Source organism: Lotus japonicus, chromosome 3, assembly GCF_012489685.1.
Source record: "Lotus japonicus ecotype B-129 chromosome 3, LjGifu_v1.2".
NCBI lineage: Eukaryota > Viridiplantae > Streptophyta > Magnoliopsida > Fabales > Fabaceae > Lotus > Lotus japonicus.
The window spans coordinates 84475298-84500840 of NC_080043.1; the positions used below are offsets into that span (position 1 = coordinate 84475298).

The 25543-nt window shown below is 33.9% G+C and overlaps 3 protein-coding genes and 1 non-coding gene across 5 annotated transcripts; 2 read left to right on the forward strand and 2 right to left on the reverse strand.

Annotated features, from left to right (window-relative positions):
- Positions 1 to 2094: 2094 nt before the first annotated feature.
- LOC130746664 (ATP-dependent DNA helicase 2 subunit KU80) lies at positions 2095 to 7934 on the forward strand. Its single transcript, XM_057599360.1, has 12 exons — positions 2095 to 2336; positions 2486 to 2578; positions 2677 to 2728; positions 3595 to 3726; positions 4351 to 4754; positions 5403 to 5689; positions 5796 to 5991; positions 6111 to 6317; positions 6629 to 6796; positions 6875 to 7180; positions 7327 to 7457; positions 7557 to 7934. Exons 1-12 carry the CDS (start codon positions 2322 to 2324, stop codon positions 7606 to 7608), a joined length of 2043 nt encoding a protein of 680 aa, XP_057455343.1. The 5' UTR covers positions 2095 to 2321; the 3' UTR covers positions 7609 to 7934.
- A 1233-nt stretch (positions 7935 to 9167) lies between these two features.
- On the forward strand, positions 9168 to 9240 carry TRNAK-CUU (transfer RNA lysine (anticodon CUU)). Its single transcript has one exon. It is a non-coding gene; the product is annotated as a tRNA-Lys (tRNA).
- A 311-nt stretch (positions 9241 to 9551) lies between these two features.
- Positions 9552 to 20461, reverse strand: LOC130746665 (protein transport Sec1a-like). 2 transcript variants are annotated; one of them, XM_057599362.1, is made up of 21 exons: positions 19011 to 20461; positions 18806 to 18861; positions 18622 to 18703; positions 17981 to 18059; positions 16343 to 16393; positions 16098 to 16194; positions 15969 to 16001; positions 15425 to 15550; positions 14264 to 14455; positions 14102 to 14185; positions 13911 to 14009; positions 13751 to 13827; positions 13419 to 13515; positions 13072 to 13197; positions 12882 to 12977; positions 12198 to 12314; positions 11912 to 11992; positions 11314 to 11522; positions 11115 to 11205; positions 10939 to 11028; positions 9552 to 9830 (listed from the first exon to the last, which is right to left on the reverse strand). In XM_057599362.1, exons 1-21 carry the CDS (start codon positions 19090 to 19092, stop codon positions 9777 to 9779), a joined length of 2019 nt encoding a protein of 672 aa, XP_057455345.1. In that variant the 5' UTR covers positions 19093 to 20461; the 3' UTR covers positions 9552 to 9776. The 2 variants fall into 2 exon arrangements, with proteins under 2 accessions (XP_057455345.1, XP_057455344.1); XM_057599361.1 differs by having other exon boundaries at positions 15969 to 16194.
- Positions 20462 to 20644: 183 nt separating this feature from the next.
- LOC130746666 (protein BRI1-5 ENHANCED 1-like) lies at positions 20645 to 23563 on the reverse strand. The gene is made up of 4 exons (XM_057599363.1): positions 23412 to 23563; positions 21914 to 22456; positions 21025 to 21220; positions 20645 to 20929 (listed from the first exon to the last, which is right to left on the reverse strand). Exons 1-4 carry the CDS (start codon positions 23536 to 23538, stop codon positions 20785 to 20787), a joined length of 1011 nt encoding a protein of 336 aa, XP_057455346.1. The 5' UTR covers positions 23539 to 23563; the 3' UTR covers positions 20645 to 20784.
- Between the last annotated feature and the right edge of the window lie 1980 nt (positions 23564 to 25543).

The following is a 25543-nucleotide window of genomic DNA, read 5'->3' on the forward strand; positions in this document are numbered from 1 at the left end:
ATACTTAAGGGAGTAAAAGTGCAATTAAGCCTTTTTTTTTTACGGAGATATAATAATGTTAGTAAATTAGTCTTCGTTATGGTTCGAATTATGGACCCTTTACCCCTTATTCTACTCAACCTTTATGTCTCTGACTCTTACCACTTGAGTTATCATTCGGGGACAGGAAGGCAATGAATAGAGTCTTGGTAGGGGACTGTAGTACTCATTCCCGTACTCGCGTTTTCAAAAGATATATGTACTTGTCCTCGTACTTACGTGGTAGTAGTTTGAATGTCGTCATCGTACCCTCTGAGTACTCATATGCTCGTAGTCGTACCCATTACCCGCGATTTTTGTTAATGAAAATACAATTTTCATTCTCCAAAAGAAAATAATACAACTACTATTATAAAATAAAGAGCATTAAAGATCAAGAAAGCAAGGACCCATATAGAGCAAGGCCATGAGTAGATCGGAAAGGTCTCGCGAAGTCGGTAATCCTTTGTCAAGACTATTCTAGAACTGAAGAAGAAGCAAAAAATCTTAGCAAACCACTTTTTTTATTTTCTATTGCAATTTCTGGATTATTATTGCAATTTTTGGATTATTTTTAAAAATACAAAAGACTATTAGGCTTAATGTGGATTGATGAGGTTCCTCCTTAAGTTGATTCTCTTGTAGCCGCTGACATTTTGGCTTATTTACCGGTTAAATATTAGTATGATGTTTCGTTAAAACAATAATGATTTTTAATTATAAAAAAATGAATATTTCTTAGAGATTTTTAGAAAAAGTATAAGTTGATTTATGTTTGATTACATTATTTAAAATCACTTTTTATTATCTTATCTCTCATCTATCATAATAATTTTTTCTGATAAGCTAATAAAAGTAGTTTTTTTAAATAATCTAATTTCAGTTTTTTTAAATAATAATTCTTTAAAAACTGAAACAAACATCTTTAAATTTCAGAAAAAGAAGTGAAATTTTTATTAAAATTAGATTTTTTTTCTTCTTCTAAAAATAAGCTAAAACAAATGCACACATAACCATATAATTTTTTTTTGCTGTTCACGTGATATTAATATCGTCGTGAGATCCTACCGAGACGACAGATGAGGTTATACCTTCCACTTTTATGCGCAAATCCCGCGAAAAGAAAGGCAGGAAGGATGATTCGTAGAGCCTATAGGAGGCGGTGCTTCAATCGCCGTTAATCATGGGTACACAACCTGACGACTACTCCATCCCAACCATAATCGTCAAAACCATTGCAACGCAACCTTAAAAGGCTTGCATGCTATTGAAGCCCAACCCAATAATGGTAGCGAAAAAGAGTCAAACCCAAAGAAATGCAAAAGACAGAAAAAAAATGACACATTAACAGTGAAACAAGACTTAAATTGTATTTTAGTAGATTTGCAATTTTAATTTAAACATCATTGATAAAAAAATCAAAAAACGCAAAACAAACTATGGAAACTTAATTTTTCCACCACTTTTCTATTATTATCGTAATGTTTGGTATATGTTGATTTGAGTAGATAGAAACGACAAAGAAAGAGTTAAAGAAGAGAATAACACTATTCAATCTTATTTGACACAAACAAACAAGAGAGAGAGAGATAGAGAGAGAGAGAGAGAGAGAGAGAGAGAGAGAGAGAGAGAGAGAGAGAGAGAGAGAGAGAGAGAGAGAGAGAGAGAGAGAGAGAGAGAGAGAGAGAGTGAGATGGTAAGAACTAAGAAATGACACATTTTTCCAATCTCTCATTTTTACCAAGAAAATCAATATAGTGATTGAATATCTTACTCCCACTTTTCCATTTTATTCCTCTATCATTATTACATTTATTTATTCAAAATTAATTTTCTCTCTTTCTAGTTTCTATTAAACCAAACAAGAGGACATAACATACATATCATTCTTTCTCTTATTTTTTTTTAAATTAGCCAATCATATAAATCAAATCGAAACAGGCAATGAAACCGGTACATCATCATTTACCAAATGGTAGGCAACAAGCGGTACCTCTCCTATCCAAACAGAGTGAGGGTAGTTAGAGACATTCGTCACCAAGAAATCTGCGACCAAGCAACCCACAAATATTATATTCGTCACATATTTCTCTTTGTTTATCTTCTCTTTCCTCTCTTTCTCCCCTAAACTTTTTCTTTCCCTCCTCTTTCCATTGAATCAAATGAGAGCATAAGCGTGTGGGTAGTGGGACCTTCGTGAGACTTGGGTATTTAAGCTCACCTTATGAAGCGGGAAGTTGAAAGAGCCAGCATACTCCATCTTCTTCTGCAAGTTTGAGCTCTCTCTCTCTTCTTTTCCATTCATGGCTCGTAACAAGGTTCGATTTTTTCTTCCTTTCTCAATACCCTTTTGCATCCCTTATCTTCACTCATCTGGGTTTAGGGTTTTACTTCTAATTTACTCATTTTCTGCTGAAACCCCCATTTCCTTGTGAATGCAAAAATGTATTTTTTCTGTAAAAAACAGGAAGCGTTGCTTTTGCTGCTTGATGTTGGCCCAACCATGCACTCCGTTCTTCCTGAAATTGAGAAAGTGACTTCCTTGCTTGTACAGAAGAAGGTTTTGATTTTTGAATTTGTTATCATAATCTTGTGTTAGGTTTTGCTTACTTTGAGCTTCATTAACATGATTCTTTATGAATATAATATAATGTGCAGCTGATCTATAACAAATATGATGAAGTGGGAATTGTCTTATTTGGAACAGAAGGTACTTACTTACTTTAATCTTTCTGATGCAGCAAATATGCAATGCATGATGGATTGATGGTGGCTTGGTGTTTATTGGTTTCATTGATGCACTACTTGTTACTTGTTAGCTATTTGGAATTCAGTAATTGATAGAAATCACTGGCTCTTCCTTGATTATCTTCTACTTTAGCTGACTAAGTAGAGTCTTTGCTCGGTTGACTACACTAATGTTTTCCATTTTGATTTCCTATTGTTACTGTAACTATTACTGCAATGTTTCACTTTGCTATTTATTTCCTTTGATTCAGTCATTTTTCAATGTTTTGAAGGAGTGCTTTGAGGAGTTTAGGATTAAAAGAAAATACTATTCAAGCTTGAAAGGGGGAAATTTTACTGTACAACATTACGAATACTTGCTATTATATTGTATGATACTAAACTTGAGGGGTTAATTGGTCAAGTAAAAAATTAGCTTAATGTTATAGAGATGACAGTGTTAAGAGGTATAAGAGGTGTCATACAAGATAATTAGAAATAAGTGCATTAAAGGAAATTTTGTGGGTAACATCTATTGTGGAAAAGATGGTAAACTCTTACCTTAGGTTGTTTGGGCATGTGCAGAGAAGACTTGTAAAAGCCTTAGTAAGGAGAGTAAATTAGATGGAGGCTAGCCTAATAGAAGTAGAGGGAAACCTAGAAAACTGTAGGCCAAAGTCATAGATTTGAATGGTTTTATCTCTGGGCATGATTTACGAATTACGATATGATATTATTGCTCTGTTTATACATGTAGTTGACTTCTCCGCCTAGTGGAAAAAGGCATTTGTTGTTGTTGGAGTTTGATTAAAGCCCTCTCTCACCTATGCTTATGTTGTCATTTTTCAGACACTGACAATGAACTAACTACAGAAGTGGGTGGATATGACCATGTTGTGGTTTTGAAAAATATTAAAGTGGTCGATGGAGATATTGTTGAGGCCTTGCAACAACTGCCTCGAGGAACCTCTAATGGTGATTGTATCCACAAAGTTCATGGTTTCATGTTCTGGAAAGTTTTACTTGTTAACTCTTAGTTTATTATATAATATATCTTAAATCATCTTCTCGTCAAACAAAATTATATGCTTTTGAGTTTGACCTACTTTGAAATATTCGTACTACTTGTTTTACTATACCATCTTCATTAAAAGTATCCCTATTTGCAAGTTCTTTACTTTTATACTATAAGATACTTTAGATTTCTTTTTCTGGTTTCTGCAGCTTATTCTCAATGCCATCTATCTTTAATTTTAATTCCTTCTGTTTGCTTTTACAATAATTGGTTATATATATGTAATTCACTAATTCTTTACATCGAAATCTCATGTTCCATTATACAGTTTAATTGATTATTCAAAAGTAACACTTTATTTCACTTAATTTTTGTCGATGATGCTTTTCTTGTATGATTGGTGTAACGACTTAATATTTTCCTGAACACCATTCTGTCTCATTAAAATTTAAGGGATATAATCTGTAGCAATTTTTTTTAAGTTGAACTATTAAACTTTCCAAAAGGAAGTTGTTTCTTTCCTCCTGTCGTGGGTTTTACCTGATTAGCTTTCTTTTACCCTTTTCTGTTTACCTTGACTTTGATGTTAGTTCTTGATGCTGTCATTGTTGGCTTGGATATGTTAATAAAAAAGTTTGGAGAAACTAATAAAGGGAAGAAACGTGTGTGTCTTATTACAAATGCACAATGTCCAATAAAATATCCTTTTGAAGGAACAAAAGAAGAGCAAGTTACCGCCATTGCTAAGCAAATGACCATCCATGGTATGAAAATGGAAAGTATAATTCTCAGAGGAAAGATTAGTCAAGATGGAAACAAGAGAACAATGGATGAGAATGATCGTTTATTAAATATTTTTGCTGAGGAAACATCAACGAGATTGTTGTATGTGGAGAATCCAATTTCTTTGTTTGGTGCTATTAAAACCCGGACTATAACTCCAGTTACAGTTTTCAGAGGGGATCTTGAACTCAGCCCAAAACTGAGGATTAAGGTGAGATCTATGGTATGATATATGAATTTATTTTCTAGGGCCATGACAAATGTTATTTTCAGGTGCTGTTAGTTTCATTTTTTGGACATAACCCACTGTAGCTGATAAATCATCCATCATTTTGCGTGTTGCTCATTTCCTAATCCTATGTTGTTGTTTTCATAAAATTCTCAACTTTGCAATGCTGGGATTATTTTACCTCCATATTCAGTCCTACATAATATTGCAGGTCTCATAGTTGTACAGTACAAGTTTCCTTTTAGCTTGATTGGTTTTTTAAGGCTTAAGTTTTGTCACAAATTACACTGAAACATTTCTTCCATTTCATCTATCCTACTTCGGTCCACCGTTTGACATTTCCCTCTATCTCCCCCACCCACTATAGATCCAAAATACTTAAATCATGAGATTTGTGGTATGGTATCCTAGAATAATAGATATAATTTATTTTGGAGTTATGTGTATCAAGCTGTATGCAAGAATTTATAGTTGAACTTGAACAATACTAGTTTATTTTGTCTATATTTTTCTTTCTTCTCTGTTTAGCAAGCAGATAATCCATGCAACTGTTTTAGTTATTCAGTTGGTTTTTTAAATAAAACATTTTTAGTAACAAAATTTATATTGGTTCATGAAAACTATAATCAGGTAATGGTATACAAGAAAACAGCAGAAGAGAAATTTCCAACTCTGAAGAGATATTCTGATAAGGCTCCTCTAAATGATAAATATGCCACACATGAAGTCAAAGTTGAATATGAATACAAGAGTTCTGAAGATCCTGATAAAGTTATCCCTCCAGATCAAAGAATTAAAGGTTATCGTTATGGGCCTCAAATAGTTCCTATATCCTCTACTGAGTGGGAGGCTGTTAAGTTCAAAACAGAAAAGGGTGTAAAGCTTTTGGGATTTACTGATTCTTCGAATGTATTGAGGTAAGACAAGCTTTAATAGAATATATTTTTATTCAAATTTGTCAATGGAGGTTTGCTATGCTGACTCATTATTCATCTTCCTTCTTTCTGAAAATCTGCCTTAAAGACACCAGTACATGAAAGATGTCTATGTTTTCATAGCTGAACCTGAAAATACCAAAGCCATACTTGCAGTTTCTGCACTAGCAAGGGCTATGAAGGAAATGAATAAGGTGGCGATTTTACGGTGTGTATGGAGGCAGGGACAAGCAAATGTTGTCATTGGGGTCTTGACACCCAATTTATCTGACGGAGATAATATTGTAGGCCTTTCTTGTCTAAGTTTCTTGTATTTTTTATTGGTTTACCTTCACTGGCTTCAGTTCTAGCTCTTTATTTTTAATGGTCATTAATTTCTTGGTTCTATGATAATGCTGTGCAGCCTGATTCATTTTATTTCAATGTACTTCCTTTTGCTGAGGATGTACGAGAGTTTCAATTCTCCTCTTTCACCAATTTTCCAGCATCGTGTCAGCCAAATGAACAACAGCTAGAGTCAGCAGCTAACTTGGTAAAAATGCTTGATCTTGCACCACAAGGGAAAGAGGAAGTTTTACGACCTGACTTTACTCCGAATCCAGTCCTGGAGGTACATATTCTATCAATTTTTGTTCCTGACATGGGTTTTCTGTGTCTTATGATTGTTACTTGACCTGTGAATCTGTATTTAGAATTCCTTATTGGGTACAGTCAGTACTGGATGCTTTTAGATTTTGAGAAATTATGTTCAATCCTCCCTATCCTGTATATTTAAAAGTTAATCAGCTAACTTACTCCGTTGTGTAATAACTGGTTTAAGATTAATTTGCAGGTAGAGAGACCTGTAACTAACTATCCGTGTCCCCAAAATGAAATACATCCTTAAGATAAAACTAACACATATTTATGTATCTTTTTAAGCGCTTTTATCGTTTTCTGGAGGTGAAATCAAAGCATCCAGATGCTGCGGTACCTCCTATTGATGATACACTGAAGAAAATTACAGAGCCTGATGCAGACCTAGTTTTGCAAAATCAATCTGTGATAGACGCATTTTGTAGGTCTTTTGAGCTAAAGGAAAATCCCCTGGTAAGAATGTCTGTGTGCTTTGCTCTTAGTCTGTATCTAACATCAACTATGTTTTACATTTGAAATATCTTATTGCAGAAGAAAAGGCGCTTATTGCAAGAAAATATATCTTCTTCAATGGATGAAGAGGGTAAAGGAAACATTACCGCTCAGCCTGCCAATCTTATTGAATCTGTTAAAGTCGAGAACATTGGGGATGTGACTCCAGTCCAAGATTTTGAAGCCATGATTTCACGCAGAGATAGTCCAGAATGGGTTGTGAAAGCGATCAAGGATATGAAAAATAAAATATTTGACCTTGTAGAGGACTCCAATGATGGTGATAACTATCCCAAAGCACTGGAGTGTTTAGTTGTGCTTCGCAAGGGTTGCATTCTTGAGCAGGTAAACATCTAGCATTTTTCTGTTTACCTTTTAATTATCTGTTATATCCCTCTTCGTTCGAAATAGTTTGTTTTATCTACGTAGGCTTCTTGTTTATATTTGAGTTTCATGGTAAGTTGTTAACTTTACAAACTACTTTTGTGAAGGAGCCAAAACAGTTCAATGATTTCCTAAAACATCTTTGCAATTTCTGTCGAGAGAAAAACCTTGATGGTTTCTGTGAATATCTTGCTTCTAAAGAACTCACCTTGATCTCCAAAACAGAAGCTGCAGACAGGTTTTTGCTTGATCTCTTTCCTACGGTTCAATTCATTTTAGCTTTTCCAGTTTTTACTTATTAACAGATTATAATTTGTTATTTGGTTTCATGATACAGTGAAGTTACTGATGATGAAGCCAGAAGTTTCTTGGTTAAATCTGAAACATAACATGTTATTTGACAAAAATAGGAAGACGTTGTATCATTCATTTGAATTCACTTGAGATTCTGACACTTGGATTTCATATGCGAGAAATTAGAATTTGGCATTCTGCGGGCATACGTACTTGATAGATGAAATGTTCATACTCTAGTTCAGGATGTGACAGTGCAGTTGTAATTAAATATGAAGTAGTATTTCCCAATTTGGATGAACTAATGTTATTCACCCCAATATAAGGGTGTGCTGATGGAACATTAAATTTTGGTCTTTTTTGTGTATCCACGAGTAGCTCAGCTTTTATGCATGCTGCATACCAAGTTCACTTTGCTCAATTATTTTCTTATGATTTCTTGTTATATTCCTACTGTTTCTTTATATAACTTTTGGTGCACCAGCATGACTGGTTGGGAGTGTGAAGATAAATTCTTACCTTCTCTATTTGATGAACACTTTCTAGTTGTTTTTGTAATTTTGCAGTCCAAGTTCCCTACACCGTGGTTGTATGAAACATACCCAGAGTTCTAGGACAAGTCACCACAAAGACAATCTGATATCTGCATTCATAACCCTTGAAACTTGAAAGTATGCCTCAGTATCTGCAATTTTTATTTCATTCTGGGTGTGTGCAAAATAGCTCAAATTGATTAGTCGTCACAAATAATTATGCAATACTAATAATCAATTGGAAAGACTATATATTAATTTATGTTTTTGTGATTCGTAAGTTCACATGACACTGCAATTTGTTATGATTAAACTGCTTTCGAATAACTTTGGCCGAGTGCGGTGAACGTTAAATGTTCTTTTATGATTAGTTTTAAGGACTGAATCTTTGACCCAGTTGTTAAAAAAACCACTTAACCATTTGGCTAGCAATCGTTGAGAATTTGTCTCTAGTTGCCTTGCTAAGGTCAATGTTGAAAAAATTTTAAGCATTTGTTTGCGTAGAACATATTAAATATTTTTCTTGTGATACAGAGAATGCTCATCCTTTCTAGAGTACTGATTAATGCTCTTATTGATCAAATTAGCAAATCAAAGCAGCAAATTAAAAGTCATTCAATATTTTTTAAGCATTTTGTGGGATATATTTACTTCTTATTGATCAATGCTCTTAGAGTACAGATTAAGAAATTGAGAAACTGTAAACTTGGGTTGATACAACTGATTTCAGGTTCCAGGTATAACTCTTGCTTCCCTATTTGAAAAGATCCTTCGACGCTCTTACCAAGGAGTGAGTCTCTACTGACCTTCCTAGCATGCCACTAATGCCCTATATGATAATTTAGAGGTGTTTGCTCTCTGTCCGATAAGCAAGTGTTTACTTTCATATTACCAAAAAAAAGAAATTGAGAAGCTATGAATATAGTGAATTTTTTTCAAGTTGCTAATATATGAGACCATGTTTTACAATTACCTTTTTCTTAGTATTTTTGTAGATACTTATGTTATATTATGGTGCACATTTATCAAAGGGTTTGTTGGGTGCATCGCAATTGTGTTTGTAGGACCGACTTCCCACTAAAAAACAAATATATAGCGTCAAAATTACTGAATAAACAAAAGCCCGTCTAGCTCAGCTGGTAGAGCGCAAGGCTCTTAACCTTGTGGTCGTGGGTTCGAGCCCCACGGTGGGCGATTCTTTTGTGTTTTTTTATTATTTACGATGACATAATTGGTGACGAAATTTGCGACGGAAAACACCCGTGTCTAAAAGACTTTTATCTTAACTTTTCATCCAAAAATACATTTCCAGATTTCCTACTGAGTATTAAGTTTTTTGTCTTTTATTGGAAACGCATGTAATTTTATTTCATAAAAGTGGATGATGACATTGAAATTGCTATAACTATTTTGTATAAAAACCTTTATTTTCCCAACAAGTATTTAAAAACATTAAGCAATTGCATTATACTTTTAATGTATGTCTTGATAGATTATACCAAATGTCCTTCGTATATGAGAGATATGAAATTATGTGAAAATGAAATACCATGAATGGACGTGACAAAATTTGTATAAAACAAAACTAAAAGGGGGCCTGTGTTCATCCCTTGTCAAGTGGCAATAAACTTTCTATGCCTAAACAAATAGACAATTACCAGTGAATAATTGATACAAAAGGGATAGCCATTAGCCAACCTCCTGGTAGTTATACCAGTCTAAGAAATTATCTATAGCCGGAGTCCATCCATTCCAATATTGTTGTCACCCAATAACTTCAATTTCTGCACATCAGGAAAATGCAAATTAACCAATTATAAGAGAAATAAACAAATAATAAGCAACTAATTTAATCAAACTCTTCTTTCCTAACCTAAAATCTATGCCTATCATAATTTACACAATATTTTGCTCATGGAGCGCAAAGAGACAGACATTGTGCTTCATGACCATTATACCATAGCTTCTCAGTCATTCATTTTGAGAATTTTAGTTTATGGCTATAAAGTTAAACTTTGTATACTACAAAAGCTATGGAAATTAGCCAGGCATGCTTTTTCTTGTTAGACTGTGTCTTTAAGAAAGTGTGTTGCTAACATTTTTCTTCTTGTTATGGTATTCTTTTATAGATATCTATATTCTGATGGAAATGTTTCTCAATAAATATGTATTAAATTTCAACTTTCATCCTCTATATTTCCCTTTTCTTCCATCTATGTATTTCACTTTATGTTGTTTTTTTTCTTTTCTCTGTTGCATTGAGGGTGTTCCAAATAGTTTCTTGTGGTTAATTAACATTGATGTTTTAGTTTTCATAAGAGAAAAAAAAGGACAGAAGTCAAAATGGAGTCCCAATAAAAACTGAACAGAAGCCTTGGAATAAAGGTGATGACAACACGTGTAACTGCAGAACCACCATATCAGTTCAAATAATGGTACTTAATTAGACCAGAAAGCTTTCCTGGCAATATGTAAAATGTGATAGTTAAAACAGATAAAGGTTATCGGGTGGAATGATTTAAAATTGATTAGTAGTTGGAGAAGGGAAATATTAGAAGATCAATGCTTCGAATTATTTCTTGGTATAGGATACAATTTGTTCCCCAAAAGCCTATAAGCTAAAAACTTGTCCAAATATGATGGTTTGCACTATTATAATTATTAGTACATTCTGGATACTACAATCTAGTGTTGCCATGATATCTCTAATTTCTGTTGGACATTGTAATCCTTAGATTTTTGTAGTTTTTTTCTCAATGACATGACACACCTTAGTTGATGATCTATCATCTATGGATATAATCCGGCCATTGTTTAAATGAAAAATTGCATGATGAGAGCCTTGTACTACTCAATGCAAGAAGTTACTGAAAATGATTAAGAACTTATTACCGTAAGATATTGTGGAGGATCATCAACGGAAGTAGTACCTAGGATTACTTCCCTCTTTAGTTTTGATGTCAATTTGTGGCAAACTCGCAGCTGAAAATAACAAAATAATAACATGAGTGAAGATTAGAATGGCAACACTCCTGAGATGGTTACAAAAGTTCTTGATTATATCTTACCTCAGATCGAGTTGCGCCGCCAATAATAAAAACAAAGATTCGCTTTCCCATCTTCTTGAAATCAGTAGACATGCTCTTCAACGTGGAGTCACTATTGAAGGAGGAAAAATCTATAAGTTCAGGATTAAAACTGCATCCATCTCAAAGCACAATTTGTTTCTAGTACATAAACATTCTGTCAAAAGATAGTTCATGTCACCTTGAATATCCATCGTCAGAAGCACGAGATCGTGCCCAGTTTGCTGTCCGCCTAGATCTCATTGAATGAGGAGCAGCAGTTGGAGCTGCCTGGGTTCGTTGTGGGACGTTTCTAACAGAGCCCCCTGATCGGGCAGCAGAGCTTGGTTCGTTTATACATGAATATTCATTCTTTGGTAATTCACTTTTATTAAGGTTTTCAATGAGCTCCTGACCAAGACAATGCCATCTACACTTTAAAATTGATCATATACAATACTATAACAAAGTATTTGAAACTCATCATGCTATGCTAAATCAAACAAAAAAAGAATTATGCGATATCCATTAGTTTAACTCGGATTCTTTCTCTCACAATTACACCAACAACAACAACAAAAGTCAGAAAATTAGGCAGATCAATCTTCTTCAGATTATCACTTGCTTTTTTCTATCATAAAATCAAATGAACTGGAAAATGAACTTTTTAACCCCATGATCCCCCAATCAAAAATTAAAAGAAAAATAAATAAATTAAAGAAATCAGGTCATCTAAGGGTAGCTCTCTGTAAGTAAATAAATTTGGCAAATCAAAAGGCTTGCATGATCATTAGTCAAACCTCAATCACGGGATAAAATCGAAATAGTTGCCATGTTTCCTCCTCCTCTTCAGTACGATCTTTACGTGCTCCTTGCTTTGTCTATGCAAGAAAAACAATTTTTTACAGATATTATGGTTTGATATAAAAGTATCCATCCTAGAGAGTATTTCGTTAGCTTGAAATATATAAAATTCTTTTCAAAAAGGAAGCCACAGGTCACATTTCTATTTTAGTTGTAGTCTGAAACTCAGTGCTTAACATGTTTCCTCATTTTGACTTAAGCATGAAATGAATATATGTTTACCTTCTGGTTACTGAACTTCAGTGAGAAACTGCTAGCAGATGACTTATTCTTTGATGGTCCCCCCAGCAGTTGCATATTACTGATAACTTTCATGTCATCAGGTGATAGTTTTGCCAACTAGTTAGACAAACAAAATCATCAATGTAAACCACTTTGCTTAGGCGTAACTTAAAAAACACACGTTTTTGGTACAAAATTCTATAATACTTGCTTATAGTAGTTCTTTTCTCTGATTACAAAATCTAGTAACAACAGTAGATAGAGGCTGAATGCCTGGAAAATCATATTGGACTTCAGAAATCAGATGTATCAAGTTGTGACAGGCAACCTATTTTGTCCAGTGTCTTAGACACCTCCAAATTTATTTATGATGCAGTTATAAATAAAGTGTGTCAAATTCATATGCACAAAAATCATTTCCTAACTTCAAAAAAAAATGAGACATGAATATATAGCAAGTCAGAGTTAGGCACAACGACACAAGTTGATTTTAGTCAGTTTTGCCTACTAACCTTCTAAAGAATACAATTCTGATCAGAATATTGAATATCTTGTATAACAAATTTCCGAGTTATAAAAAGCAGGAATATCAAGCATATTTGTAAATTTTATTCATAAGTGTAATAAAAAAAATAATGAGGAGAATATATGAACCATGTACAATTCATAGGAGTTTATATTGACCTGCATTAGCTTTGTAGCTTTATCACCCTCAAACTTTTCAGGATAGACAGATGCATAAATCATCAACAAACGCAACTTATATTCTGGAGTTGTATTCTGCACGTGCACAAAAGTTTTTGTAAGACAGTGTACTTTACATTGTGTTGAAAAACAAATGATATTGCCTCTAACATATGTCATCGGTAAAAACCTGCTTTGTCCTTAAAAACATAATAACCTCCTTGGCTCCAGCATCCCCGAAAACAAGATCTTGCTCCAACTGTCCAAGCTCTCGAAGATCTGTATCTCTGATGATTTTGTTGATCTTTCCGGCTACCTGTTTGAATTAATCAAGCAGAATGGTCAATATCGGAAAAATATTTCATTTTTGGGTTGTGACCCTTATTTACTTCAAAGAGTTGTATATTTCAGCTCTTTGTGTGAGTCTAAGGTGAGCATGAGTTCTCCATTATTCTTAAGCTGCAACCAAAACCTCTTCCTGGATTACTACGAGAGAGAGAGAAGTCAATGAAAGTAAAGATGGAACAGTTAAATCACCTCTACATGGAGTGAAATCTTTTCCACTTGCTCAGTGTATTGGGGCAAAGCTTGTACCATTTTTTGCAAATCTCGTGTAGATAATTCACTACCATCTCTGCATAGAATTATTTTTTTTGCTTATAAGTGCATAAAACCAGGTCCCAAGGTGTATTTTCAAAATAAGTGCAAATAAGCTATAGGTGAGAAAAGAAATGGAAAAAACTTGCCCAAACATGCTACGGGTGAAATGAATAATGACTATTCAGTGAAAGCTAGGACCTTAATTTGGAGTTCCATTCATGAAATAGCCATTTCTTTCATAAAGTAAGGAGAAAGGTGCCAGTGCGAACCTTCCACTTTGTTGGATTTGTGCTGCTTTGTTCTTGGATACAAAGTTGGTGAACTTTTCATGCAGTCTTTCACTAGCCTGGTATTGTAGTCGGTAAAACAGCATTGAGATTTTATTTAAATATGTACAATTGAGCAAATAATAGATTGAATGAAACGTACATCAGCTATATGTGTATGGCGAAGTTCAAGCCACACTGAATCATGGTCTTCTAAAAGGACCTCCTTTTTTTGAGGTGGACCCCCAGTTTTGCTAGGAACCTAAAATGATTGCTATCTCAGAATTAGAAGCAGCAAAATGTAAAAACTTGCCTACAAGATGAAGAGGAGAGGAACCAAACATAATTCCATACCTCAATCTCATATTTATTTCCATCCATATCCAACAAATCATGACACATAGCATCATAGGTCCATTCATGAATGACAGGAGCAATCTGTGATGCAGATTAAACAAAGTTATCTAAAGTGAGACATAAAATGAAACATACATAGTGAAGAGGAAAATTTTCAACCTGATCTATGGATCTATCAATAATGAGCAGGTCACATGTTTCATTTTGTGGAAAGTTGGGAATGGTAGATTTATATTTAGAAACCATGTCCCACACTGCACTAGCAAGCTTGGTAGGAATTAATTCACGACTTGCTGTTGGTGTAGACTCGTCACTTTCCTTTGCGGCACGATGCCACACATAAGGTAGCTCCTAAAAAATTAGGACATGATCTTTCAGAAATCATTAGTGTAAATAAATCCTTATTTATGAGCTGCATTGAACTGTCAACTTATTCCACTTTAGAATGAACCCAGAATTATGACTAAAGCTATATTTTTTACAAGAATTCATGCATTAAATGAAACTAATGAGATAGGGCGTATATAATAATATCTTTACATTATTTGTAGTATAAGACATAATTACATAAAGAAAGGGATTCAGTGCCAAGACAGACAGGACAATTGCTTAAAATTTATTTTGAATTGAAAAGTTATGAGTTTACAAGCCCCGGCAATTGCATTTTTTCCTTTGATGTAACCAAACAAGAAAGAAAAAAGAAGGAAAGACATGGTCTCAAGTTGAGAAATTTAGTTGAGTTTAATTGGAGAAACTAATGGAAGGACATTAATTAGTGATTTGAACCATTTGGCCTTAAAGGTTGCTCTCAAATTCAAACGAAGATAAAATTGGTTAAGACATACCAATGATAGACAAGAGTAAATCAAAGGAGAGTCAAGTATGAAGTATGACTTGGTATATTAGAATTTGAACATGCAGCAAAGATTGCCAACAACGTTCATATATCTTGATTAACCATAACATCCTTGAATTGAAATAGTGAGAAAAACAGAATTTGTCCCGAATAGGCAAAACCCCTGGAATATCCCTGGGGTAGTAGAATGTAGTAAGTATTTGATTCTATGTGATTTCTACTCAAAAAATTAATTGGAGATACCCCAAGATATGCAAAGCCCAACTCTGTGGTAGAAAGGGTATATTGCATAAGAAGACACAGTAGGAAACACAGGAGAGAAAAAGCAGACAAGTCATGACTTCAACAATATACCATAGCTCTAACCATCTTGTCTCTCATTTCAGTAAGCAAGAGAAGTAATTCGTTAAAACATTTAATCTGGTTCAGTTACAAATATAGAATGTAAGGTGTGGCAGTGATACCTTCAAAGAAGCAAAAACTGTAGCTATTCGAATTGCCATATTATTCATGAAAGCATTAAATCTGCGAGTATTCTCAGTATTGCCATAAAGTTCTTCCATTGCTGTTTCTTGATCCGTGGTAAATGCCTGCATTCAGAGCATTATCTGAAAAGGTCAAGGTGAATCTTTTCTTGGAAAAGAATACAATATCAAGTGTCAATCATTGTTGAAGTATTATGTATTGCTCTGTCTTATCAGTTATGAAGTTTGCAGGCAATGCAATCCAAATTCCATGAGAACACTGTTAAGTTTAGATTTAGAAAGTTAAAAAGGAATAAAGCCTTGGGATCATATGACAAAATCACGCATGTAGAATTACTCTTATAAATCATTTAACTCATCCAGGTAATTTGTTCTTACAACTTAGACAGTTGAATGAATATTAATATAAGAAGGATTACTGATAAGATAGGTTCAGAGTAGGCAGGATAAATAGACAAAGTCACTAAACTACTAATGCGGATTGTTCAATATCATGATTTAAATACATTGTCGGATTACATACCTGGCTATCTATCGGAAAGTATTCCAAATTCATCTGCAAAAGAAAACCAACAGCAAATTTAGCCAAAAACAATTTGGTGATGACTACTTGGTGATAACTGCTAGATAGAAGGGGAAAAAAAGTCTTGACCTCTCTCAGTGCACCTATGCGGGGTAAGACACTTGTATCACACTTGATGTGGTTTACAAGTTCCTTTGGGATTGGTGAACTGAAAAATACATAGGCTCTGAACGTTGCATATGAACAAAGAAAAGACAGCGCCCGCCCCCAATGAAAAAAAGAAAAAATGAATAAACAATCAATTTAATCTTAAGTCAAGCGTGTAAAAGATGAAACAATACTAAATTTTGGAAAAACCAGAATTCTCCGCATACTTCCTGTATAGGGGCTCCCTTCCAGACATATCAGACAAGAACATGACCACACTGCATGCTAGCAAAAGATATGTTTAATATGGATAAATATGCAAGTCAAAACATATGAAATAACAGAAAGAAAGAATGGTAAAAATAATGCATGGAAGAGGAGATAGGTCATCGGGTTCAAATGGAAATGAAATTACTCAAATTAGAGAATTTTAACCCTCAATTACAATCTAATATAAATAAAATGCAAATAATTGTGCACTGGTACCACCAATAGATTTAAGATGGGAAAGGATGGATGTGTGGAATTCGTTTTACTTTAAAGGTGATATTGATGGATGTTATATAGAAAAATGATGTATTTTTCTTAATTTGAAGGTCTATAAGTACATTTAATTGGAACTAATTTTATATATCAAGATGCAAGTGCTTTGCCAGTTTCAACTATTTAAAACTATTTCAGATTTTAATTACACATATCGAAATATCTAATGGAAAGATCAATTTTAACAGAAATCATATTTTAGTCCTTTATGTTGTGTTTTCCTGGAGTACAACCAGAGATTGGTTAGATGTTGGTCTCACTCCAGTCTGTTTTCCTCACATTTACCACAATGCAGTATAAAAACATTTTCATTGCTGATTGAATATCATTCAAAGATTCAAGCTTGGACAGTTGAGGATGCAGACTCTAGTTTTAATTCAATTGTAGATAGCATTCAAGCTTAGTTTTAATTCAATTGCACTTTTCTAGGAAGGGATGAATGTATTATTCAAGGCAGGGAAAATGGACAAGCATTGTCCTTGCTTAGTTGACCTCTACTATTGTAGAAGTCTCATGGTACATGTCCTGTTGAAATTTATTGTATCTCTACCAATACACTGTACACTACTAATATATATTGTGCATGTGTGATAACTTCCTAATTCATAAAACTTTGAGAGCGAACAACAAAGCTTCAGAAAATATTCTCTCATTTGTGTAATTACAGAAGATAATTTTGAATCATAAAAAATCCTTCCAATCCAGTCTCTATCTTTCTGTGGTGATGGTTCCCTATACATGGTTTACGGCTCCTATAAGCCAAGAAGGAGAATTAGCTATTAGGTCTCCCAATTTTCCTTAACATACTCTCTCTTTAGAGAGATCTATGTCACTGAATAAAGAAAAACCTATTGGCCTACCCTAAACTGATAATACAGTGCAGGTTCCTAACACAATTCTTACAAAAATCTTCCTCATAACAAATAATTAAAAATAAACTCCCTGAATTTTCTACTTTGATACAGCTTATAGCCCTCTTTTTCCATGATAAATAAGCATGTGGCATCAAATTTTTAAATTATATTACAGAAAACATATATAAATCTGGTATATGGAAAATGACATGTTGACAGCAAAGAAGCAGACAACAGGCCAGCTATACATGCTTGCAGAGTGAATGCTAGCAACAATGCAGTCCCTATGTTTTGAATAACGCCGAGGAAGATAAACAATGGTTTATATTCATTGAGAGACCCAATTAATTCTTATAACGGAAGACTTGTCCTTCAATAACAATCAATTATTTAACTTTGACATGATTTTTTCTATTTGTTACTGACATAAGAAAGAAAAGGAAATTATTAATTGAGAAACAAAATTACTTCTCTTTTGAAGGCTGGATGAAATAAACAGCATCCATAGATGGTAATGGTTGCCTTCTCCGGAAAAGGTCTTCCACCACTGCAATGAGATGTCAACAAGTTATATTCTATCAATATTGTAAGATTAACTACAGAACAGAAAATGTACTGAAGTTGGTTCATTTGTAACATGTTAATATGGCTTCAGCCTCAATGAATGAGAAATATTGTCGAACATGATTTTTTTATTTTATTCAATCACTTAAAATAGCACACATGCTGAGAAGTGAGAAACACTCTTAATCTTGCTGTCTGATTTCTTAAAACTCTGGGAAGTTAAGAGTGGCATTTGAGATTTGACACCAGCAATCGCTTCTTTAATAATTTCAGCATTTATTGACAGTTAGAAGAGCTTCTTACAAAACCAGTGACATGATGACATCCACATTTATATTTTTCTATGGTACCATTGGTTGTTTTTTTTTATAGGCAAATGTTAGTTGTTAATTGTTAGTAAATTAGTTCATTCACCAGGATTTGAACCCTGACCCTTCACCTTGCAATCCCTTCATTTCCCTTAGCTCACCAAGTGAGGGCTTTTGAAGAAGACATGCAGAAAAAGAAATAAGCTCAAAAAATGCTATATCTGTTAGAGTTCTTACAGGAAACTTCTTGGTCTGTAATATCTGCCATTTTACATGAATGTGACATAACTTTCACAGTGACTTTATCCATTATAAGCACCTGTTGTTAGATTCAGGACAAAAATGTTCAACATCAGCTAACTAAAAAGAAGATGCAAATGTAAACATATAGCAAAATGTTCATATTAAAGTTCACACACACCTTCCACGCCTTCGAATCCCCTGATTTCGCCGATCTAAGCATTTCATATAACAATCCTATGAAAGAAAAAAAACAACCAACAAAACAAATGAAGCCAATACAAATCTCAGTACTTCACTAAATGGAACCGCAGTATCTACCTACATTGTCCCCTTTTTTTCTGGAGAAACAAACAGGGAAAAGAAAGAAAGAGATGCGGTCTTACGGTCACGGCTGATTTGACGGAAGGGCTTGTACTCGGACGCGCCACCACCGCCATAGGAGGTTTCGGAATCGGACAATGACATGGTTGTGGCAGAGCAATGGTTGCGAATTGGAGGTGTGAATGCAGATTGGAGAAGGGAGAGAGTGGCGGGGAGAGAAAGAGAGAAAAATCCGTTGGGGATGAAGAATGAGCCTCAGAAAGTCGTTACATGACGTGTGAATGCGGTTTTATACTCCGGTTAGAACGATGTCGTTTCCATATTGTCTTGTGTCGTGTTGCTTGTAATAAAAGTATAAACGTACTTTAACTCAATACAAAAATATACAAAAATATGAATACACCAATTTATAATTCAATAGAGAGAGAGACATGAGAGTTGAGAGTTGAGACAATTCCACCTCTCATAATCTATTACTACTTCCGATCTTATTTATAAGAACTAAAGAAAAGACAAATCCTAGTCATTTTTATAAGAACCAAATGAAAATAACCCATGAAAGTTACAAAAAGCATAGATCGAAAGTGGGAAGGAGGCATTCGCATGTTGCAAACAGTCGGAATTGCTACATTAATGATTTTTTTTTCCAATGACGCCCCTATTAATTTTAACTAGTAATGTGAATAATTGATTCTCTCTCTTTCACACTCTCCAACACTAATAACAAATGGTAATTTTGGAAGTTTATTTTAATTCAAGATAAATTTAATGCATTTTAACTATTTTAACTACATTTCTTAATCTATGTGAATATTTTTTTTTCAATTTCTTATAAAGAGAACCGGAGGTAGTATTATATTTCACTTATATACATTATTAGTCCCTGTAAATATAATAAATATTAGTTTCTTTTATAGAAAACGAAAGAGTGTATTAATCACAGCTTTGAAAAACAAAGCTAAAAAAGAGACAAAGCAGACAAAGGGGTGATTAGTAAAAATAAAAAGCTAATCACCCCACAACGAAGTATTATTATCTGTCTTAGTTCTTAATGCATAATTTTGTTTATGTGACTCATAAAATGATGATTCACCCTTCATATGTGGAATTTTTAAATGTAATTTGGCACCACAGACATTCAAAGCTAAAACAAGAACCTAAACCGGAAGAAATTAGCTTATTCAAGTAATTTTTGCTAAACAAATTTGAGGGTGTTTGGAAAAGATTTTTTTAAAGTTGATTCTTGCTAAGCGATAATGCATTTCCTTGCCTTGAAGTAAGCTACCTAAGGGCTTAAAAACATATTTTTTTGGGCATCTTTTCACATTTTTTCCCCAGGACCGGAAGCAAGGGAGTAGTGCTCAAAGCTAGTGGGTATAGGTACAAGCATATAGGTTCTCAATGAAATATGACAAGCATTCAAGTTACTTATACTTTGGAACTCGAATTTGAAGATGCGTACTATAATACGCCACTTTTCTATAAGTTGTAATTGTATAAGAGAAAGTGTTTTCAAATTTTAGTGAAAAAAGTGTGAAGTGAAATAAAAAAATTGAAGATAGATTATTTGAAAAAGTTATTTGAGAGTGTGTTTGTTTCATATTATTTTTGGAAAAATAACTTTTTAATTTAAAAATAAATTGTCTAAAGTTTTTAGATGTTTGTTTTAGCTTATTTTAAAAAAAAATCACTTTTTAATTAAAAAATAAAGAATTAAATATGATTTTAACCTCAACATAATAAAATAAATATCCTAAGTAACTAGCTAGCTATTATTATCAACTATAATGTTCTAAATACATTATTGCATATCTTCTTGTTTAGTTCCTAGACGAACTAAAGAAAGCCCTTCTCTTTGCAGCACTGTACAGCTCCATCATACATTTCATTGATGCCATGCTCAAACTTGAACCCAGTATTCAAGAGCTTTGTTGATGATAGAACACTGAACTTTCGATCACTATTTGCAATTGTCATCTCCCTTGTGTTATAGCAAAATAATTATTAAAAGGTTAGATACACAAAAGCCATTAAAGATGTAATTAAAAACGAAAAAATAAATAAAATTAAACTTACTTTGGAATTGTTATGTGATGCCCTGGATATCTTCCACGAAGAAATTCATACATTTGGTAAAATGATATTTGGGTTGAGGAACAAATATACCTTCCATTAGCATTACCATGATTAAAAAGAAATATAAGAGCACTGGTGGCATCATCTATGTGCACCATGTATGAGTTGGTGAGATAATCGTATCGACTCTCGTCTCCTAAATTAACAAGAGTGCACTGTGAACAAAAATTAACAAGAACGCCTAAAATATATTAAGAGAAAAAGTTTGATTTAATCAGAATTAAAGTGTTATATATACTTCAACTTAATTAATTCAAGTCTCAGATTATATAAGACAAGGATACTTTTATTTTGGCCTTTTGTTTCAATTTGAAAATCCCCAAAATTCCGATCGATGCAGAGATGAATTTATAACAGTGATATACACTTATACAGATATGAAGTGCATATTGTACGTTAATTGGTTCCTTAAAACGTGGGTGAGCAACACAAAGAAGGTAGAGTAGTCCTTTTCTCAAACTTGTTAATTTACCGGATTTATTCCAGTAATTTTACGGCAACTAACTTTTTTATTTCAGTATTTTAAAATGACCTAGAAATCACATTTTATGTTTTTTTCCTAGGTTTTTTTTCCCTATGAAATGACTGCCTGATTAATCACCTCCAAGGCTCCAACATAAAATGTGATTACTAAAATGACGAGGGTTACTTTAACGATGAGATTGTCTAAATGACGAGGGTTAATTTACCTTATCCTAATGAACCAACTCTGATTATATTATAAATTAATTAATAAATAAGATATGAAAATTCTAATCCACTTATCATAAAATTATAAAGTGATTTAACTAACTTTTATCATAAAAATTGCAGACGTTAAAATGCGTACCGATGATCATGGCAAGTGCTATATAGACAGATGATGGTATTTTGGGACAAACAAAAGGTCCTACAACCAAAGGAAGAACCAAGCTGACCACCTCCAATCCATTATGTTCTCCAAACTCCAAGAAAGCCTTCTCAGTTAAAGTTTTGGAGACCAAGTACGAAGAGCTCACAAGCTTCCAACTTCGGCAAATTTCTAAATCGCTCCATGAATCTTCATCCACCACCAAGTTTTGATCACCATTAATATTTAAATTTCCATTGAACAGGGCCGTTACGGCACTAGAAGTGTAAATCACTCGCTTCACTGTCTTTGACTCCAGACACGCCTTCAAAATTCCTAGAGTTCCTTCCACAGCACGTTTTGTGACCGCTTCTTCAGGCTCTTGGCCTTGCACGTCCATTGGGTGCGCGAGGTGGAACACTCCCGCGCACCCTTGAATAGCATTGTCAAAACTACCTGCTTGGTTGAGGTCAGCATGGAAGATTCGAAGCCTCTTTGATGCTTCCGGTAAGTTTGTTAGATAGCTGAGGTCTTTCTTGTTCTCTGATACATGTATCATATACATATTAGAGCGTATGCTAGTAAGATCCTAGCTTTTATATGTAGTTGATGAAAGTTGAAAGAAGTCTCACATAGGTGAGTTCAATAGCAAGGATATGGTTTATAAGTGTGAGTATTGGAATTTGAACCGATTCATGGTTTTTGGACCACACTCACTTCTAAATAGTTATTACAAAGGGGAAATTGCAATAACTTACTGAGATTTACCATTGTTGCACTGACCTCCCCCTATTACTCTCCCCTGATATTTATTATCATTGCATCAACCTTCCCTAAAATTTCACATTTTAACACTTAACACCCCTCTGTCTTTTTTTAGATGATATATATGAAAGAGGGTCAATACATTTTGCAAAGTAAAGAAGAAATCTGTGCAATAATGAGAAACATCATGGGAGGTGAATGCAATTACTCCTATTAATACAATTACACTTGAAAACCTTGAGCTTGGTAATCAACTGTGAGCTAATTAAGCATCAAGATCTCTAGTTTGTAGAATAATGAAATTCCTGTTCTTTATCCAAATTTTGGTGTTAGCAACATAGTTTTAATCTCTTAAATCTAAATTGTAAGCAAAGGCATGAAGCATCAAATTTTAGCCAAGACTAGTATAATCTGAATAACTAATGATATTTATGCATGTTTTTTTTAAACAACATTTTATGCACCTCACAAATGACAAAAAGAAGACACCCCACAGAATAACAGGAAGTCAGGAGGAACATCCCTTGTCAAATGCAAGTATGCAACACCTAAATCGAAAAAAGGATACGGCCTCTAAATCAACCCTCAACAAACACCCTATTGATCCCCTAGAAAAGTGCAACACAGCACAGCTCCACTCACCTCACACCCCAAACACAAAACAACACTGACTCAGTGTGATAAGTTGCCCTGCATATAGCTAGTTTTCAATCTAAAACGTATATATATGTACCTGCAGCATGGTGAGATCTAACGGTGGCTCGGACAGAGTAACCATGTTGAAGAAGCCTCATAATTAGCCATGATGCTACATACCCTGTTGCACCTGTTACACAAACTGTACCTTTATCATCTTCCATGTCTCTCTTCCTCTCTGTCTCAGCTCTCCCTGCCTTGTCATAAGGGGAAATATTTATAGAGTTCACTCAAATGACTTTTTTTTTTGCTTAAATAATGTAATTCAATATTAAAATTATATTTCATATATAATTTAATGCAAGTACTAGATATTATTTATTTTATGAGCAAATTCTAGCGACGGCCAGAATCCTTAAGTATTTAGTTGAGTGTTCAATCAATTCTTTGATAGCGTGTACAAAGAATAATTTGTTGTGAGTGACCTACCCATTTAATGTGACCTTAGAGTTTCGAGAAAATTATCCACTTAATTGCCAGTTGTAGGATGCGTTCGTAAAAAAACATAAATTATTTATTTTTCCCATTTCAAGTATTTTATTTGGTTGACTTTTTTTTTCTATTTTGCTAGTTATAATGCTTATTAGTATAACTATTATATTTAATCAAAATCAATAATTTTGGTCAACTTAGCTCAGCTGGTCATAACTTTCATATGTTGAGGATACAAATTTTCATGCGAGTAACATTTTACTTGGTGGACAACTCTTATCAAAAAGATCCTCGGACACTTTTAATGTATTTTCTCTCTGTTATACCATTTTTGATCTAATTGTTAGTGAAATTACAATGCAATATTTAATTATAATATTTTGAAATAGTTATTGTGTTCAATTATATTTTCCCCTTTTCCTCTCCCATAAGCTCATAAATAGATGTAATCTTTTATAATCCCCACAATAAATACATGCTAAATATTTAATTGATTTACTCACGCTAAGAGACATGTTCCATGTTCTATTCCAGCTGTTTTAGCTTTGTTAATTAATGTAAGGTATATTGCACAATTTGCTATCTAGCTGTACAATTTTACTCCTGAAAGTATCCTCAATTGAGTTGTTATCTCCTCATTTAGTGTATTGCGTCACGCAACTTTTATTATATATTTAACATTCCATTAATGTTTTCATGTTTCAAATATGTCCTATGTTTATAGATGTCTATATGTGTAAAACTCCAACTATGTTTTGTTCTTTGTCTTTATTAACGGATCTCCAGAGCCGATACATCGTTTCATGCATGTACGCCTGAAATTTATCATAAAAGAGATATGCGTGTTAAAAACTGGGATAACTCTATTTGGTAATAAAGCCAATTAAAAGTGATATTATAAGGAATTTACCATACCAACAATATATTAGTCTATTAATTGTAGACAAACTAGATCCTTATAAGTAAGGTTGTCAAACTCTCGAGTTGACTCTTAGAATCTTACGATTTATGTCCCCAAAACGAGTCAACTTGCAAGTAAACTCTAAAATTCCAAGAATCGACCAAAATTTTGCTGACCCTGTAAACTCGTGATTCTACACCAAGTCTACGAGTAGACTGGGCGAGACCTCATGTCCTATAGGGGCTCGCCCATGGACAATGAAGGCTATGCGAAGAGGAACCCGCTAACAGCGAAAGAGAAGACTTGGTTAGATTAGAGGCTCACCTAGGGACGATCGCCTAGGGTGATCATGTTATGTAGGGAAGTTGAATCGAGTATATTAAGGCCCAACTAGCCCCGTTAGTATAGAAATTAGGGCTTCATGTATTCCCCCTCTATAAAAGGGGATTTAGACATTAGTGTAAAAGATCTTTTTTTGACATTTTATCTAAAAAGATTAGGATATTACCTCACCCTTGCTTTGTTAGGGCTTTGGGGCCTATACCCGTTTTTTCATTCCGGAACAACGAGAGGCGAGAAACGAATTTTTCCCTAAATCCCTAAGTTAAATGTGGCAATTTTGGGTTTTCATGAAAAACTTTTAATAAAGACTGAGAGAAAGATAAAGTTTCTCATTTCAATCCAACATTCTCCTTCACCTTCGAACTAGGAGAAGAGGAGACATCACCGCTGCAAGTCGTCGTCTCCGCTTCAAATATTGAGCTATCTCTACGACTTTATTATGAATTATGCGCTCTTGATACTTTGATTCTTTATGTATTTTATTGAACTTTGCT

Excerpts from the sequence above, each read along its gene's own strand:
- LOC130746664 (XM_057599360.1), top strand. Across the intron at positions 4,755-5,402 it reads GCCCAAAACTGAGGATTAAG|GTAATGGTATACAAGAAAAC; the intron begins GTGAGATCTATG and ends AACTATAATCAG. Across the intron at positions 6,797-6,874 it reads AGCTAAAGGAAAATCCCCTG|AAGAAAAGGCGCTTATTGCA; the intron begins GTAAGAATGTCT and ends ATCTTATTGCAG.
- LOC130746665 (XM_057599361.1), bottom strand. The coding sequence starts at position 19,092 with ATGTCATTGTCCGATTCCGAAACCTCCTATGGCGGTGGTGGCGCGTCC. Across the intron at positions 16,394-17,980 it reads ATCCAGCCTTCAAAAGAGAA|TGTGGTCATGTTCTTGTCTG; the intron begins GTAATTTTGTTT and ends GCTAGCATGCAG. Across the intron at positions 14,456-15,424 it reads CAGTTTTTGCTTCTTTGAAG|GAGCTACCTTATGTGTGGCA; the intron begins GTATCACTGCCA and ends CTAATTTTTTAG.
- LOC130746666 (XM_057599363.1), bottom strand. The coding sequence starts at position 23,538 with ATGGAAGATGATAAAGGTACAGTTTGTGTAACAGGTGCAACAGGGTAT. Across the intron at positions 22,457-23,411 it reads TAGATCTCACCATGCTGCAG|AGAACAAGAAAGACCTCAGC; the intron begins GTACATATATAT and ends TACATGTATCAG. Across the intron at positions 21,221-21,913 it reads AGCACTTGCCATGATCATCG|GAGACGAGAGTCGATACGAT; the intron begins GTACGCATTTTA and ends TTGTTAATTTAG.